The sequence below is a fragment of the Lepidothrix coronata genome, unplaced genomic scaffold, assembly GCF_001604755.1.
Source record: "Lepidothrix coronata isolate B3197 unplaced genomic scaffold, Lepidothrix_coronata-1.0 Scaffold57, whole genome shotgun sequence".
NCBI lineage: Eukaryota > Metazoa > Chordata > Aves > Passeriformes > Pipridae > Lepidothrix > Lepidothrix coronata.
The window spans coordinates 961,530-981,712 of record NW_016690237.1 but is presented as its reverse complement, the minus strand read 5'-3'; the positions used below and the strand labels follow the sequence as shown (position 1 = coordinate 981,712).

Here is a 20,183-nt window from a genome sequence, read left to right as displayed (position 1 = left end):
CACTTTATTAAAAATAAGCTATAACTTGATTCCAAAATTTATGTAACCTGTAATAAAAAGTGAGGCAGACAATTGACTGATAGAAATCCAACTGAGGCTGGAAAAGCTTAACACATCTTTGCAACTTTGCTCTACCTAAGAACTGATTTGCAGTTCTAAAAAAATGCAGTGCCCTTTTGCAAAAATAAAAATGCATGTTATCTATATCTCAGCATGACATTGTGTGCTTTCCCAGGATAAAATTTCAGCTCCCAGTTGATGAAATTATGTACCTCTGATCTTCAGTTCACCTGCTGTCCATTTTTTCTGCATAAAACCTAGTTCAACATAGTTTTGTACTGTAGAGGTTTGTTAGAAAGCAAAGTAAAATGTAACACTCATAGCCTACCTGCATAACCTATTCAGCTTACAATATAACCCAATCAAGTCAAGTAAAGCATTAGTTTATACCTATACTTTAGAAGGCTCCAAATCTTAAATGAGGTATCATGACTTTTATGCTGATCAATCACCAACTGCAGAGATTGGAATCTACCCACAGTTTGTCCTTTTTTATCAGCATACTTTGATTTCTCCATACACATAAAACTAGTTTTTCACACAGATGCATCTGGTCTTTTCTGAAATATGGAATGATTGGATGAAACATGGGGAAATAAAAGCTAAGAAAAACTTAATATAAACAAGCAGCAAAACAGGTGGAGGAAAAATACAGACAAAAACAGTGGAAAGAGAATTTACTGGAACCAAACAAATGATAATTTTTTTATCATATTTGGTACCATATGTAATTGTTGCAAGATCCTGTGCAAAATAGAAAGTTCTTTTTGCCTTCAAAGGCACTTAAATTAATAGAATTTATTTTGCTCTTTGTGTAAGGAAAAGACAGGAAAGCTATTTTACACAAGTACTCTCTCTCTTTTTGTACACAGACACATCATTAGATATGAATAGTCTAAGAGCAGATCAGAACACTTGTATGCATACAGACACAGTATGCATGTGTATGACTTGGACAGTATTTGTAGCACCTTCCAGCTCAAGGGCAAGCCTCCCTAGCAATGTAGGTAACAGCATTTATAATGCCATAAATGGTGTGTATTTAAAATTTAGTTGCCCAGTTCCTACCTTATGTTGAAATGAAAACACAGTTTGAATTTTGGTTGCTTTTCTATCTATAGGCAGAGTTCATTCCATCTGATTTTCCTGTCTTTCCTATCACAGATGATTTTTTTTCATTCATTCATCCCTTTCTCTCTTTATCTCCTGAACTGCTTTTATCTCCTGAATTGCTTTTGAGTTCTCATCTTACATTTATTCTTGCTATTTTTAATTTTTACTTCCTTTTCAAAATTCTTAATAATCTATTTTTTGTTTTGCTTTGTTTTGTTTTCTCCTATGTCCTCCATCCTGCTCTCATTTGTGCCACAAAGCGTTCACATTTCTTATATTGTACTGAAGACAGACACAATGAGCTTTGAATTACCTTAGTGAATTATCTTATGCAATCCTCTTTGCAGTTCTTCCAAAAAAAAGGAGGATGTCACAGGATTTATTCATTCTTTAACCTTATGCTTAGCTCATTTTTGTATCTGAAATTTCCACTTACAATTTGCAAACTAAATTCTTGTAAATACAGTTACTTTTATTTTAAGTCATGCATTCAGTAAAGTTATTTTTAGGACCACACAATTAAATTATAACAACCTGTATTAATTTTCACTATTTTTTGCACTCATTAAAATACATACCTGTACAAATCTCTCCTGTTTCATCATCTACGCATTCTCTGTCATCACATTCACAAAATTTGCCATACACCAGTCCATTTCCTTCTGTGTTTGCACATTTACACCTGCCACACTGACACGTGCCTGTAAACATTTAAGACAGTACTCAGTGACTGCAGTTTATAGAAAGAGCTTCATTAGTCCATCAGAGATAGTACATATTTTATGTCTCAGAAGGCTGAAATCTTAAGGTCATCCAATCAAATAAAGACAGACACAGAAACAATCCATATCATCAAAAAGTCTAATCTTAGCTGTAATGAGGTACAACATTCATGTGCTTTGGAAGGGTAGAGTTGTTTTTTCCCACACCATAAACCGCAAAAGAAAACTTTCTGGCATAATGAAAAGCCAGAGTGCTCAGACAAGGCAAAAGAGGGAAATGGGTTTGTAAACAGATCTCTTATATCGCCTTTGGTCTGGTCCCACAGTTGTTTCTTGGTCTTTTGAACAGGGTTGCCCCCTCACCTCAGTGGCTGCCTCTCTCCGTGACATGTTATCCCAAACAGGAAAAGTTCATTTTGTTGGTCCTAGGGAAAGAAGAATCCCCCTTTTTTCCTCAAAGGGTTTATCTGACCCAAGCTCATAAATAAACATATTAATGAGTTGTACAGTCAAAAAATGGGCAAAAATACATTAAAATCATATTAGAAACAAAAGTATTACCATGCTGGTCATATAAGACATCCCTTTTCTCTACCTCTCTCACCTTTATTAAAATTGCAAGGCTAGGAATTTTGTGCAATACCATGTTATTGGGGCCCTGTGGTCAGTAGGCTTGCACAAGTTGTTTCAGCAGTCAATGACATCACTATGGCAGAAGGTATGAAAAAATGAACTTCACAAGATTCATATTTCTCATGTTACACCCATACATATTTTAGAAAACATGGTTATTGACATCAAAGAATTCCTCCAAAATAGAACTTTTATGCTGATATTACACCACTAGTTTGTAGAAATCAGTTTACATTTTACCTCTACAAGTACAGCACAACTTTTACTAAACATATTAATTTAAAGAACAGAAATATTAGGCAGACATTCAAAAAAATATTTTCAAGAGCTAATATAATAAGATAATAATAATACAACTGATAAACAACATAAGTAACCTACAGAACTCAAATTATTTACTATAATTATTTAGGAAACAAATACAAATCAAATTTTTAAGAAAACTGTTATGTTTACGGATAATCCCCATTCTGACAAATGATTAGGAACAGTTGAGTCAGAAAAGTGAAATTTTAGGTGGATCCTGATTGATTAATGAAAAGTATTACAATAAATAATTATTTGTGTGATTGCAGAGGACTGTTTTTGTAACAATTCATGTCATCCCTTCCCATCTTTTATTGCCAATTAAAAAACAGAGCTCAGACTCAAAGATCAATGCTAGTCATAGATCAAAAGAAAATCCTACCAAGAGAAAATACGTATGACTACAGCCAAAGTTACCCCAAATTCCTTAGCCAGTCTCATCCTTTCCTGTTTAATATCACCATTCCTATCCTGTTTAATATCAGCAAAACCAAAAGCATTTATTCACAAGCACTCCCCTTCTTATAGTGGTTGTTCAGCTACACTGTTTTTTCTGTGAAGAATGGGGCCACTTCTAGCCAAGGAAAGAAAGAGGGTTTTTTTAAGAACTTTGACTAATAACAGTGAACTATACTTATTTTTGAGAGTCAGTTTCTCATTTAGCTGTCTCTCATCTGTCTCTCAATTGTGAGTTTCATATAATCTATATTATTGTCATAAATGAAATGTATCATTTACTCAGCATGCCACATGCTAGAAGTTTTATGTTAAATTGGCTTCACATCCTGCTGTGAGGGCTAACTTCTCTGTAACAAGTCCCACAAATCCTTTGGGTTCTTTGCTCATGCCAGCAGCTAACTTGTGAGAAATTTCGTTGTATGAAAATGTATGGACCCAGAGAGAAATTAAAGGCCAGGAATAGTGAGCAGAAGTGAGGTTCTTGAAACATTCATTCAGTGATCAATATCATGGAAAAACTGGAAGGCAATTTCTGGTCTCAAACCTTGCCTGGTAGCAAATGCTCTTCAAAATTCTACTATTCTGCAGTGAAGTCTTCTAAATGTTGTTTGGTTTTCTGACTTTTTTTTGGGAGGGTGTTGGGTTTGGTTTTGTTTTTTTTTAAGGAAAGGACTCTCTATTTTAGTTAGGATGATTATTAAATTAAACAATTAGAGAAAAAAATGTTACCAAATCAGAAAATTGAAAATGAAAGTACCCCTTTAAAATTATTCAGAAGGTTTTCTACAACTGATTTTAAGAATCACTGTTACAATTCAAAAGCGTCTCAAAAAATTGTACAGCTTATAAATGCCTCGGAAAGATATTTGCAAATGCCATTTTTGCACGCTGCAAACACAAACATGAATAAGAAATTGCATCACTTCTTGAGTTAATGCCATTACCACAACATTTTGATGAGCAAAATACATGACACAGCTGCAGTTTCACCAACCTAAAACAGCTATGGATAGAGTACTAAAGTAGGTATTCTGAATCAGTGTACATTATATGCATAGAAATAGGTCTATAGGAAAATGAAACACTTTAGTATGCATACAGTTATTTCTCAGTCTTTTGAAACATACTCTACAAAATTGTTAGAAAAGAAATTACGATGATTCTCAAGATAACACTGAGAGAGCATCAAACCATCAAAAGCAACAAAAGACATCTTACCTGCACCAGAACAGATGATATCTTGAGAATTCTTGCACATTTCATTGCTTTTTCTCCGTGTAAGATTGCAAGTAGTTGGATACTGACAGGCTTCACCATACCAGCCTTCATCACATTTGCACTTCCCACAGTCACACTTTCCATGTCCTAGCAAAGGAAGGAAAGAGTGTGTCAAGTCCTTTTTTTTTTTTCATTCAGAAAGCGATATTTTCTTATCCAGCTTTCAAAATAGATTCCATCAATTCCATTTTTAAATCATCATGACTAACAGATTAACTTAACATAGTTCACATGCAATTAAAAACAGAAGGGAGATGAATCAAGACAGCCAGCATGGCTCCACCAAGGACAAGTCGTGCCTACAATGGAGTGACTAAATCAATGGACAAAGGAAGGGCTACAGGTGTCATTTATGTCGACTTCCGTAAAACCTTTGACACAGTCCATCCCAATATCTTTCTCTCTAAATCAGAGAGAGATGGATTGGATGGGTGGACTGTTAGGTGGATAAAGAATTGGTCGGACAGTTGCATCCCGAGGGTAGGGGTAAATGGCTCAGAGTCCCAATGGACATCAGTGACAAGTGGTGTCCCTCAGGGGTCTGAATTGGGGCCAGTGTTAGTTAATATCTTCATCAATGACGTAGATAAAGGGATCGAATGCACCTTCAGCAAATTTGCTGATGACACCAAGCTTAGTGGTGTGGTCGACACACCTGAAGGACGGGATGCCATACAAAGGGATCTGGACAAGCTTGAGAAGTGGACCCATGGGAATCACATGGAGTTTAACAAGACCAAGCGCGAGCGAGGTCCTGCACCTGGCTTGGGGCAACCCCCAGTATCAATACAGGCTGGGGATGAACAGATCAAGAGCAACTCTGCTGAGAAGAACTTGGTAGTGCTTTAAAAGTAGTATGGCCAGCAGTTGAGGGATGGGATTCTGCCCCTCTGCTCCACTCTTGGTGGAGTACTCCACTCCACTCACAACACACCTGGTGTGCTGCAACCAGCTCTGGGGTCTCCAGCACAGGAAAGACATCGACCTGTTGGAGCAAGATCAGAGAAGGGCCACCAAGATCATTGGATGCACTTCTCCTACGAGGAAAGGCTGAGAGAATTGGGATTGTTCAGCCTGGAGAAGAGAAGGCTTTAGGATGACCTGAAGGTAGCCTACAAGAAAGGTGGAGACTTTTTACAAGGGCATGTATTGATAGGACAAGGGGCAATGACTTTGAAAGAGAGTAGGTTTAGATTAGATATTAGGAAAAAATATTTTAGTGTCAGGGTGTTGAGGAACTGCCACAGGTTGCCCAGAGAAGTTGTGGCTGCCCCGTTCCTGGAAGCACTCAAGGCCAAGCTCGACGGGGCTCTGATCAACCTGGTCTAGTGAAAGGTGTACCTGCCCATGGCAGGGGGTTTGGAACTAGATGATCTTTGAAGTCCCTTCCAACCCAAACCATTCCATGATTCTATGCATATGATTTAAATATGACCTTAAAATGACCTTAAATATGAAGGAACATGATAAATATATTGTATGTAATTTTGATAGGTCTGCATATAAATTCTTATTTTAAGAGGGTATATAGAACTAAAACATCCTTCATGAACAATGGGCTTTCTTACTACTTTACCCTCTCTCTCATTCCCATGTTTGTCTACTCTTAACTGTTATTACCACAACAAAACTCCAAGTGCAAAGATTCCATTCACCTCCTTGCCCAGCAGTAGGCAAAGAATGGCTAGAAATGGAAGCCTGAAGACTCTGATTTAACTATATTGGTAGAAGCTCTGGAAAGGAATGTGAGGGGGCACAGCTATAGCAGCAAGCAGTATCTCTCCTATGGAGCAGCAGCTGCAGCTCCTACCCTTTCTGAGAGGTTGTGGTGGGAGAAAACAGTTTTCCCCCCGAAGTTATAAAATGGTAAACCCCCAGGGGGTGGTGACCCTTGAGGTTTGAGCCAATGAGTACTTCTGCAAAATATAAACATATCACACTTAGACCGGAAAAGAAAGTAGTTGTTGTTGTTGGAGAGGTGGCCATGTTGTGAAAACCACAAGCTGAGGGGCCCTCAGCCCCACTGGGGGCTGAGCCCCCCCATGAACCACAAGCTGGGGGGCTACAGGGACTTGGAACAGTGTTAAACTGGGCTAGGTACCTGTAGCTAGAAAGCTGAAGTAAGTTTCTCCACCGTGAGCAGCAGCAGCAGCAGCGGCAGAACAACACTGACCGAGGAAAAGTGGCAGAGAGCCAGAAGAGATAAGGAGCAGCAAACAGCATGCAAGCAAGAGAGACACAGAGTTGTCCGAGAGAAAGAGAGCCAGCAGCAGAGAGAGCAGAAATAAACTCTACAGGGAGAGAGAGAGCTGGGGTAAGAACTGAACCAAAACCCCCCAAACTCCTTGGAGACCCCTCCTAGAGAGAGAAGGATGATGGACTCCTACTTGAAAGAGTCTTGGAGTGCTACAGCACTGCAGAAAGGAGCTGAAAAGCTCAGAGAAGGAATGCAGAGGGGGTGACCTTGGCTCCCCTGCTGCTACTGCCAAGCTGGTAGTTTTCAGTCAGAGCACGGGAGCTCTGCAAAGGGGGCTTGAATCCCCTGAAGATACGGACCGTCACGAAGGCTTCTGTACTTCGTTGATATGATGTGGTGAAGTGACCTTTGTCTTGGTGAACATAGCCCACAGAAGAGAAGACCCTCGCTTGGAGACAAAGGGCCGAGGGGCTTGGATACCCCCTCGTGTGTACTGGCAGAGCTCCAGCTACAGCTGCTGCATGAGAGAAGAGAGCCTGCTGCCCTAGAGACATTGCTGCTCTGAGAGTGGAAAGGATCTCTTCCTTCTTCCCTCCTGGACTTTTATTTGGAAGGGAGAAGAGGTTTAATCCATTGTAAATACTGTTTTGTCATGGTAGAGATAGCTGAGATTGTGTGTGTAATGTATTGTAATATTTATTTTGTACAGTCACTGTAATATATATTCCCTTCCCCCCATTTTGAGTCTTGTGTGGTGTCTGGAAAACCCATCTCACACTGGGTTGAGATGAGGGAGGGGGGGCTTGGACTAGGGAACTGGATTTTACGGTTCTGAAACCATGACAGAGGTGCATATCCTTCTTCATGAAGTCTCCTCTGGCTATTGATTTCTCCAGCCCATTCCCACCCGCCTACCTACACTCTACATTGCTGCTGCTGCAAAAATGATTTTTTTTCTTTAAATATTGACACAATATTGACAGTGTGATATATTTTGATACTTATAGGACTATATATTTACTTATGATTATTTGTTAAGAGTGAAGTATCTTAAAGAACCAAAACAAGGTGTTTAGATTAGATATTAGAAAGAAATTCTTCACTGTGAGAGTGGTAAGGCATTGGAACTTGTTGCCCAGAGAGGTGGTAGATGCCCCATCCCTGGCAGCATTCAAGGCAAAGTTGAATGCAGCTTTGAACAACCTGGTCTAGTGAAAAGTGTCCCTGTCCATGGCATGGGGTTTGGAATTGTGTGATCTTTAATGTCCCTTCCAACCCAAACAGTTTTGTGGTTCTATAACATGGCATGATAACCCTCTATCATTTGAATTGCTTAAAATTTGTAATATAACTAATAACATAAAGAATTATAGAAGTAAGGAAAGGTGTTTTTTGAAAATTCTTTTGGTTTCTTAAAAAATACCCAAATATGCAGCTGAGTTGATAAATTAAACTATTAATATTGCATACTAAGTATCATTTCACACAAACTTCCAGGTGAAATTACTATCACTTAGTTCTTTAGCATTCCTTTACAATTTTAGGTAGTAAATGTGAAAACAATTGCACATCTTTTAAACTAGAGTATTCGATTTTAAAATAAATATCATTTAAATATATATCTGATTGACTGAAGAAGATTTCCATCCAATCGCTACATCTCAAAAGTAGAATCCTATTGCAGTCTGTTTTAAATGCGTCTGTTGCTGCAGTCAGAGTCATCTGCCTGAAAAATACAAGCCCATTCTGCAGCCAATAAGAAGGAATTTAAATAACTATTGTAAAAAAAGACAATTTTAATTACAAAAAGGAGTATCTTTTTTTGTTCAATAACACTTGTTTGATTTCCAAGATGGTCCTAAGACAAGATACAGTTCGATAGCTGAAAAAAACATGAATCGAAAACATATGAGAGAACTGGGTTACGCCTTGTTTTAAAGTGGGAGTTGCCACCTTAAAACTTGCTGAATAACTCTCTGTTGGTAAAGGACAATTTAAAAAAAAGTAGGTTATAAATATAGAATAAAGAATAGAATAAAGAATACAATAAAGATCTACTCTTGTGATTACTCTGCTTCACTGACAGAAGAAAACACAAGCCATTCTAGAAAATGGTAAATCCTAGGGTAGCTTACAAAAAATTAAAGACGAAATATAACCATTTTCCATTCTTTTAAAAATTACTTATCACTATGACTTTGCATTCTCTATGGTAGGAACTCTTGTGATTTAGCAGTTTGATGCCTGCTGGTGAAGAAAAGATACTCTAATAAAAAGAGGACTCATTTTCCCATTCCCATGTGACAAAGACAGAAGCCACTGTATATCAGTTAGTACCAATGGTCCAGCAGCATTAACCTCTCTCAGCACTAACCTAACACATGATGCATGATGCATAAAGGAAAAAAATAATTTCATTTCAAATGCATATTCTGTTTAAAGAAAATGAATAAAAGACTTCCATGAGAGTAGTTATACAGAGTATTTTTTTTGCTTTATTTAACAAGAAAATGCAAAGAAATTAAACTAATTAAACTGAGAGAATTAGTGGAAGATCCTTGCATACAACTGAAAGAAACTATCGGGAATTTAACTCATATAAATTTGTAAGATTGCATGTGTGATTTTCACCTTTACCATCACCTAAAATATACTAATTGTGCCATTTGGATTTTTTTTTTTAATTTTAAAGCAATGGCAATATTCTGACTGAAAATTTTTGTGAGAGGACTATATTGAAGTGTAGAAGGCCATAGAACTGCCCCCAATAGTTTGAGTAACTCACTGCATCTTCCCTGTCACATAGATGATGCAGTACATTTGCAGGTCAGTTTAACATAGTAATCCTCTTCTTGCTTTTTTTCCCACATCCCCATGTACCAATATGATCCTCCTCAGGGCAAAAATATTGATGTGATGAAGTATAAACCAAGTATGTGATAAGCTGTAAGAAAATTAGAGAAAGCACAAAAGTTTTCTTATTGGTTTCAGATTCTTTTCAGAAAGGTTTTAGTAGGGTCCCATTGATTTTATATAAATTTCTGCATTATTTAATATGTAAATAATTATGATAGTAAGTAAGCAGTTAAAATCACTATGAAAAGTATGAGGTGAGATTGCAAGTTCCCAGAAAATAAATTCCATCAATCAGGGGTAGATCCAGGTATGTGAGAATGAGAAACACAAGAAAAGTGAGGTACAAGACCTTACTGAATAGTTGGCCAAGAAAGCTGTATCTCAATGTGATGACACATTCATTCCATTTTTTAAAATGTCTGTAACACAAATAAATGCTAAACATAAATAAATCAGAATTTCACTTTAAAACATCAGAAAATAAGGAAATAATGAAGACTGTAAAAAGTGTAAGAATTCCTATAAGAAAAAGACTGGCTGTGGACTGTGAAAAACTTGCATCTTCAAACATGTGGAAAAACCTTTTATAACAAAGGACTCCATTTCTAACTAGATGAGCAGTCACCTCAGAGAGTATATCTGGACTATGCCAAAAGCTTGTAGGGTGGAACATGAAACTAATATGCAAGGAAAACTGTCAGATGTCAGAAAATATATGAAGAAAGTGAGAACAGAAAATGTTAGGCAGGGTCAGATCTTGCAAAACTGCAAGTACTAAAAGGTACTTTCATCATCCAAATAAAAAGAAAATGGGAAAAAGAGTTGCTTCACCAAGCAGCAAAAAAACAGTTAAGATTAAAGACAATTTACAGGCAGTCCAAAACAAAATTAATATGGGGATGTTGACTACTAGTAGCAAATGCAGTGTGGCTAATGATATGCTCTGTGGAAATGAAAATTACTCATCTAAGAGGAGAAGAAAACAAAGACATAAAATTGTTTTTAAGGAAATGTCTAGACCAAGAGGGTAAGATCCCATAATCTCCACTTGAGAATACTAAAAATCTTTGTACATAAAAGGACAGTTTAACAACAAAGACTTTTAATTAATCTATCAGGGTGGCAATCAAATATCTGAAAAATAAAAACTAGGTTTTTTTCCTTATAAGAAGAGGGAATGTACATGATCCAAGCAACATAAAAACAAGTGGCTGTGACCTCATGAGCTGTGCAAGGATTTGAAACAAATTATGAAGCATTGCACAGCCAGAGACATTGAGATAATGAAAATAGAGTATAATGAATAACAGTTTTAACCCAAAGTAGACTATCATTATGCTAAATTAACCTGACATATGTCTTTATAAGATAACCAATATTTTAAGAAAACAAACACAGGAAATCTAGATAATATGAACACATATATTGGATGCAATACCACTCAGGAAAACCAAAATTATTTTGGATAAGGTGCTCTAGAAATGTAAAAGAATCACAACATAGTTTAAAGGAAGGAAACAATATTAGGAACAAAAGGAATATTACTGGGATAGGAGATTACTGGCAATGTTTTAAATTATGTTTTTGGAACTGTATATGCTTTACTGATACAAAAATTCAGAGTATGCCAATGACATTTGCCAAAGACATGAACCTGTAAGCCCTCGGTAAAAAGGTGAAGATGGAAGACCCTACAAAATTAACTGGATGGACAGTCTGAAGGACTGAACTAGTAAAAGGATTGAAACTGGAAATACAAAGCACAGGATCACACAGTAGGGACAAGAAAATTATGCCATAGGTTAATATGCCCCTGCCTGGAAATAACAAGAAAAGTCTGGGTGTACATTCATGTCAGCTCTGGAAAGATGGTGTGACTAAGTCTTTGGCTTAAAAGAGTCTAAGATGCACCCATTGAAAATATATCATTAGGGACAGGAAATGGTAACAAACCTGCATTTGAAATGATATGATGCACACAATCTACGTAACACAGTAATGGGCCCAGTTAATTCTGGAAATTTGCCATTAGATCTCTAAACTTCAGAAGACTGAGTCAAGTTTTCCGATGAAAACACTGGTAAAATTGTAGCTACTTCCAAAGTTGCAATGGTTTGGGAATTAAAACATCTCAGGTGAAAGATGGTAATTTAAACTACAACCACTTGGCTGTGATCACATACCTTTGTCCTTAGACTCTTAAATTCATCCTAAGTACATTCTAAAAAAATTTTTCTATGACATATCTGAATATCCATAGGTTCAAGAGCAAAGACACAAAGGTAAAATCTCTGACAAAAAGTTCTGAATTCATATCTGAATTATATGTATTCGGGGCATCAGTTTGGAAGCCTGCTTTTGCTGTGATCTGTCTGTAATCCATCATGAGAGACAAGCACTTTTGCAGAGTGACTCAGGTCCTGAGTGGGCTGAACAATCCTCAGAGGTTGACTCTCTTTCTTCATTAAATTACTGGGAAGCTGGGACTCTGAAGTTTGGTGTATCACTAGACTTGTTTGAGTGCAAATAGAGATTCATTCGTTTATTTTCATTTGCTTCACTTATCTATAAAATAATCTATCAGGTTTTAAATACTCTGACACAGTTTGTATAAGAAAGGAGAAGGATATCAGCTTAAGTCCATCAGTTTATCAAAACAAATATATTACATAATTATTAGATAAAGCAGAAATTAAATTTGAAATTGTTTCCATTTCCACTTCTAATAGTAGTGCTATTGTTATTTGTGTGCATCCCACTGGAAAAGATTCTCTCCACCTTTGTACCAGTTTTGGTTAATTTTTTTATTAATTACTAATGTTCACTGAAAGCTCTACTACTATAATGGGTTTTTTACTCTCCCTGAAAAGGAAACGGAAATAGGATAGGTCATTTGATGTGTATTTTACCGATAAGATATTCCATACCACATTACATCAGCTCAGATATAAAATAGATGGGAAGGAAGCAAGTGGCCCCTTCTCTTCCAGGTAGCTGAGCGGAGCGGTTGGGCAGTTCCTTCGGGGGAGAAGAGTGTTGGTCGTGGGGAAGTATCTATTTGTAGTTCTTCTCTGCCTGTATAGTGTTTATAACATCTTCCCTCTTTGTGTAAATATAAATACCCTTTCTTAGCAGCTTCAATTCCGTAGGGGTTTTTTTCCCTTCTTTTCCCCCCTTTCCTTCTCCCGTTCCCTCTGGAGGGACTGGGGTACCTGGTGTTCAGCCAAAGTAAACAACAACAACTACATCCTTGAGGTTAAACTTCCTATAGGCAATGAAAACAGTCAAAACAAATTACTTGTTTCATTAGCTCCCACGGTCTTGCTGAGAGCATGTGCGAATGCATGCATGTCTATATGTCATGACTATCTTTTCTACCAAGCAATGGCTGGGCACAAAAATGCAGACTCCTCAGGAACATGCAGCAGAAAATGAGAAAAAGAGGCTGATCTTGATGCCAAGACCTTGAATTGAAAGAAAGATGACTGGTGTCAACTCTTGGATCTTTCATTTTCTGGATAACCTCTAGCACAGCACAACATAACCAGGAGTCCAAGAGATGAGCTTAAAATCTCTCCTTTCCTCTTCTTTATTAAGAAAGTATTGATAATTAACTTTGTCATAGAAATTCTCATAAGGACAAATTTTCTTGGAGCTTTCAGATGTTATGCATGACTAGAGGTAGCTAATTTAAAAACAAACATACAAAAGCCCAATGAGGCAATGTGCTATCTTTGAAATTACAGTAACCATTTTTCTCAGTAAGATTAACACTGTCTAGGGGGAACTGTAAAACTATGATCATATGCTTGTAAAACTGCCAGAGCTCTTAAATAAAACCTTCTTTCATTAAGTCAACACAATTGGAGATACCGCCTTTGAAATAATAGATATTTATGTGGTTGCACCACATTAGTTATAGCACAGTAACTGTCACTGCAAAAAATGTGTCTTACTTGAGTGCAAAGATCCACGATGTTTGACCAGACATTAAAATACACTCAGATGTCCTTGCTGTCACTTATTTTTGATAACTAGAGTCTAATTATTCTATGTAAGAACACAGCTGAGGGCAGTTCTCATTTTAAAATTGTAATGCAATCAATTTTCTACAGGCAGGTGAGATGCTTATGCTAACGTAAGGATTCCTGTCTACAGCATGAAGTCATCAGAAGGAAATCAGCAGCTGGCATGATAAATTAATTGGGCACATTACTATTCATTTTTAGCAACCCCTGAGTGATTCATGAAGTGCTTTTCAAATCTAAAAAAATCAATTCATGAAATAGGTGAAGAAATATGAAGAACTTATTGTTATGGATTTCTACTTCAGATTGGGATGTTAGATAGGAGGGATGATTAAGTTGCAAGAGTCAAAAATGTTGGGAAAAAAATTAAAACATTGTTCTGCACTTTAAACCTAGACCAGCACAGTGAAGGTGTTTTTAATAGCTGGATGGTTTTCTTTCCTGTAGTTAGTGAAGTAGATTCTGCTACTTTATACCAATGTAAAGCTAGTGAAAATATTTCAGATTGCACTAGGATAAGTTTTACAAAATGGACTATATTGTTTGGCTGCATTTTTGATTCTCAATAACTGCCTTGCAGTCAGATGAACCATTTCTCTGAATCTCCTTTTTCAGAATTGTTAAAGTTGCAGTTTCTGGGGGAAAAAAGTTGGTATTATTGCCTTTTTTATCTCTATATGTTTGAAATAAATCTCTCTTCAGGGTTGGTGTCTTGGTTGTCTATGTTGGACTACCTCTGGTGAAAGCCAGGTGTCTTCTGGACCTTTGCAGTATACCCTAGGGATTCTGCTCCTACTGAAAGTAGGTTTGGCAATGGTGGGGTGGCTCCTCCTTCACAACACAACCACTTGTTACTTTCCCTGTGCTGACAGTATGAGGTTAAACTATAGAGTGGTCAAGGGTACTAGTTTGAATTTAGAAACAACACTCAATAAAGCCAGAGGGAAATTTAAATGAAAAAACTGGCTAATGATAGTAGAACATTTCAAGCCAATTTTGTCACTGAAACCCCTTTATCAACAAGTTACAGTCCTGTTAAGAACTGCATCAGAGATTTTAAAGCAACACAGTAAGCCCAGAGACCTTTAATGAGGAAAAAAAATTTAACCTTATTTCTCAAAAGGCTATTAAAAATCAAAATAAAAAAAGAACTTTGAACTTAGATGCTCTTGCATTAAACCAATTTATCTGTGTTTATTTAGGTTGTTCAGACTTTGAAGTAGTCCAAAATAAAAGGCAGAAACATTGAGCACTGGCCCTTGGGCAACCTAAGAGACTATCTGAGTCACTGTGACAAGAGCACATAGGGTCTGTAACAGAGTTTGCCTCGCAGTGCTCTTTAGTGATCGGATTATCCACACTCATTTAAATTTACCTGAAATGGATTTTCAGAGTTAAAATGAAAAGTGGTGACAAAACATCTCAATTTAGTTATTACTGGGAACACTCGAACAATGAAAACATCATAAATGTTGATAAATCATAACTCCAACAGAGGTGTGGATAAAACCAACCAAACTACTGTGTATACTTCCTAAGGAAAATAAATCCTATTGCTCTTGTAGTGCTATGTGTTGCAGTGATGGTTTAGAAAAATGCTTTAGTAAACAAATATTAAATAGTGTTCCTAAATTAGAAAATCAAACAGAACAGACATTAAAATATAAAAAAAATTACCAGAGGTAAGTGTGAGGACATGACTGCTGGTGCTATTTAATTTTCAGGTTATAAATAAATTAGACATAATGGATATTTCTGTTACACACACTCTGCAATATTATTCACAACAATAAACTCTTTGTTTCATGTTGACTTGAGTCAATGTGAATACAGAAGTTTTTAAATCTTCTAATCATCTCCCATTAAAATTTGTGCAAATAAGCTGATTTAAAAGTACTGTTGTTAAATTTGGAGTTGAAAAGTATTAACATTTGCAGAAGACCATTTTAAGAAAACACAAAATTTGCATTGGCATCATACAGGACATGTAAGTAATGTCTTCTCATTAGATAAAAACTTATTTATTACACTAATAGTAATAGGGAACCATGGAGCAGATCAAACAATACTTAACTCACTGTCTTTAGAAATGGAAATAGACTAGAAAATGAAACTGAAATAAAAAAAAAAATAAAAATATTGCCTTCTGGAGGTATGAATATTCTTCATTACTGAGACTGCAGTTATCGTTCTCTGTCCAAAGAGGCCATCATGAATTATTTTACTTAGTCTTGAAATTTAAAACTATACTTACTGGCAATTGCAATTTCACTGACAAGATCAGAAGTTAAATTACAGTAATGCTTATGAAAGACTTTTATTGCACATGCTGGTCATAAAGGTTTTTTAATACATACTACTCTAAGCCTATATTTCAGAATTTAAAAAAAGACACCAGTGAGGATTTTCAAAGATTGGTCTCAGCAAAAGACAGATATAAGTGGGATTGTCTCCCGTGTTCTTAAAATTTCTCTGTACAAAACTCTGTGTGTCAGGTTATACAGTCATTTAGCCCTTTTTGCATCTCCCTTCTGCTTCTGCTTAAGCCCTAAACAAAGCATTAGAAACCAAGGTTTTCAGCAAATAAATATTAAAAGAGTATAATATGGAATATTTCCTTTTAAATATTAAAGAGTTTTCAGATGACCTACAAAAAAATTTTTGGAAGTTATTTACATGGCAAATTCTGAAATAATTTTTGATAATTGTTCAAAAGAAATAATGAGCAAGACACTAAAACTTCCAAAATATTGCTACTCCAATTTCATTGTTTCCCGTTGCAACACATGGCAGGGGTAATACATAGTTTTAGCACTTTTATGCACTGGACAGTGTTCTGAGACCAAATTGTCTTTCATAGCTTGAGTTTTTTATTTGAAGAGTATATAAACCCCACAATAGGTATGTAAAAAGCTATCTTTTTCATTACTGCACACGTGTAATAAGTGTTAATAAGTTTGTGTCTATGTATACATACACATACCTCAAGAATCAAAGATATGCATTTTTCCTCTGCCTGTACTAAGAGGGTCCAAAATATAAGTAAAAAAGATTATAGTGCTGATTACTGACATCTCTTTTTCTCCCTCTTGGCTATAAATTCAAATTCCCCATAAAGTGAAGAGTCTCAATTTTAATAAAAATCAATAGGATATTGTGAATGATTAAAATGAAGGAAAGCAACACTCAGTTGAATCAGTTCTAGTTTGTTACCCTGGAGGTGGCACAAGTTGATATAATTTTACATGTGATTCACACTGTTTAGACAGATGATATAAATATCTCAGGGAGACAGAGATAAATTAGTTTTATCCATCAAAACAGTCTAGAGTCAAGGTTTTTGTTAATAATTCAATGTTTCTCTGAAAGATTTCTTACTTATTTTTAACCAGATGGTTTCTCATTTTTTTTGAAGAACAAAAATAATCAATTTTAAGTAAGAAGATCTTTAAATAGACAGAACAAGTATTCTTTGGTTTCTCTAGAAGACCACTTCTTCATATGTTGCTTTCTCAGTGTAGACTTTTGTACAGATACTGAACATATCAAACAAAACTATGCCTAAGAGATGAACAATTCCTTTCCACGAGATAACTTGCAGAGAAGTCAGCCTTGGTGGGATGTGGGAGAGAATCAGAATGGTAAAAGTGAGAAAACTCATGGGTTGAGAAAAAGACAGTTTAATAGGTAAAGCAAAGGCTCTGCACACAAGAAAGGAAAAGAAGGAATTCCTTTACTTCTTCGCATTGGCAGACAGGTGTTCAGCTGTTCCCAGGAAAACAGGTCTCCATCATGCAAGATGGTGACTTGGGAACAGAAACGCCATCACAACAACCATTCTCCCTTCCACCCTCTTCCCCCAGCTTTATACGCTGAGCATGATGCCATAAGGAATATCCCTCTGGTCAGTCGCAGTCAGCTGTCCCAGCTGTGTCCCCTTCCAACTCCTTATGCAGCCCAACCTGCTCCCTGGTGTGGTGGTGTGAGAAGCAGAAAAGGCCTTGACTTTGTGCAAGCATTGCTCAGCAACCACTAAAACATCCCTGAGTTATCAACACTGTTTCCAACAAAGATGAAAAACACAGCCCCATACCAACTACAATGAAGAAAATCATCCCCAAAAAAGCCAGCACAAGACCATTTCCTGAGTCTAGCAAAGTTGGTGTGTGATTCAGGTTGACTAACAAATGCTGTCCCAGATACCCTCGACCAGCTCCTTCCATGGTCTGTGGCTACCCATGACTTTTTGGGCTCCATAATTCAAAGGCAACAAACCATATCTGACTGAAGGAGAATTCCTGATTACCTGTGAGATTAAACAGTTGATGTTTGGCTTCACCACCACCATCCACCCAAAAAACCCACAAATGCTGCATGGCTTTTATTTTCAAAAACAGAGGCACACAAATTTATTAACAACCATGCCTCCAAATACCTGCCTAGCAGCTATTTGATTTCAGCCAAACAACCAATGGACTTTTAGACTCCCATGATTATGAGAAATGAACCCATGAACACCTGAAGGTCTTGACAGTCACCTCTTGGCTGTCTGGAAACTTTGGAGGCCATGTTTGTATGAGAGTTCTCAAGGCATCCAACTGTGGCCTAAGTCCCAAAGATGTACAAAGGATTCCTAAGGCTTCTAATCTCAGATATCTATGGTAGTAACTCAAAAATCTAATATTTGATGGATATCATTTGAGCAAAGCTCTTTCAGAAAGCTCTTTGAACAGCAATTCAAGGAAAGTTCTTTTCCTTATGGATTCAGCAAACGTGAAGTTTCCAGAGCAACCATTTCATTCAAAAATTCCCTGTTATTCCTGCTGCCAGCAGCCTCAGCACTCTGGTCTACAGAGCTACAGCAAGGTGATGATACCACGGATGCTGCCTCTCTCCATCCAGTCAAACGCCATGCCACCCACTCCAGTATCCACTGGAGATTTGAGAGTCCACTCTGATCAAACATCTAAAGATGATAAGGCTAAAATATACCAAGCTAAATACAAACCATATATTATTGATATATTAGATCATGGGGCAGGGGGAGAAAATTATTTATGAGTAAAGTTATATGATACACATTGCACCTTCAAAATGAATGCAGATGGTACTGGAGCTTACATAGACCACAGGCTGACACCATGAACTGTGCTTTAAGGACTGTGTGAGCTCAGACTAGCTGAAGTAACATTTGATTTGCTATATATGAAATAAACGGCCACCTGTGGGTTTTTGTCTTTGTCTTAAAGCTCTCATGCGAACATTCTTTTACTTGACAGTCAGAATGACCCATCATGGTTACTTCTAAGAAAATCCTATAAGAGGTCTGAAGGTCATCACACTGGTGAACCTCAGCACAGACAGGATTCAGGCAGCCTGACATGCCTTGAGCAGAAGTCCATCTGATGCTGCACAACTTAAGGTTGCCAGCATCTGAGGAGATGTAAAATTATATGTGCCATCCCTTTTGTTCATCTTGTGTTATCTCCAATAAAAGGTATTTTAAACAATACCTTAATGTGGTCCGAGAGCCTTTCTCACTGGGATCCCCAGCAAACTCTAGCACAGGTATGTTGCAATTCTCTTTAGCATTCTCCAAAGAAAACCCAGATCCTCTACAGTTGGCTGGTTACCATTTGGTCAAACAAGCCCACATTAAATATGCCAGTTACAGAAATATTACATGGAATAAGTCAGCTCAGTAAAACAGCTCCACAGAGTACAAAATGAATTTTAAATATTATTCACAGCATGGTAAACCTAATGCCCAAAAGGTAAAAATTACAAGCCTGGCACAATCTGTACATGAGCTGCACATGGGAGAACCTATGCCTAATTAAAGCCAACTCACTGCACAAGGCCTGTTTGATGACTATGTAGTCACCACTGAGTCAGAAGCTAATAACTTTATGTTACATCTCCTTTGTATAGTGAGCTGGAGGGGGGAAAAGGGGACATACTCTCACAAAACAACTGCAAGCCTCCCACAATGACTACACTTAAATGAAATTTGCCAGCATCACAAGAAGTTATCATTATTAACTAATTATGCTTAAGGAATGGCTGGTGATCCAAGGACTTTTTTTTTCAAACCAAGGATCTCCTAGATGATGTGCTTTCTTATCTGAAATACTTGTATTTAATGTTATCTATTAATGATAGAATAATTTTTAATATTTTTATCAAAGTTATATATATGCTTTACAAAATTTAGTTTGTCCATAATTTCATTCTAATTATAGCTAGTTAATTGGAATGGATAACAATTTTATTTAATGGTCTCTTTACATATGTAGCAAATTAAGGGATGTGCTTGCCCATACTTCCTACAGCTTTTGTTGAAAAGCTTAGTTTAAAATAAATTCTTTGTGGGTGTGCTTTGCACAGCAGCATCTCAGCAAGAGAGCATAAGCAAAGTTAATGAGTTTCCTCAGATTTAAATCAAGAGCATATTTTTCAGTCTTTTGGTTAAACAGAAAATTTCTCTGGTACTATACAAATCCCTAAATCAAGATCATAAATATAATAATC

At 36.8% G+C, this 20,183-nt stretch overlaps 1 protein-coding gene across 1 annotated transcript in view; it reads right to left on the bottom strand.

Annotated features, from left to right (window-relative positions):
* The window catches only part of ITGBL1 (integrin subunit beta like 1), a 142,878-nt gene that overhangs the window by 74,930 nt on the left and 47,765 nt on the right, over positions 1-20,183 (bottom strand). Inside the window, exons 3-4 of the mRNA XM_017816596.1 lie at positions 4,512-4,658; positions 1,752-1,874 (exon numbers count right to left, since the gene is read on the bottom strand). Of these exons, the coding sequence (XP_017672085.1) occupies positions 1,752-1,874; positions 4,512-4,658 (270 nt within the window). The remainder of the gene's footprint in view (positions 1-1,751; positions 1,875-4,511; positions 4,659-20,183) is intronic.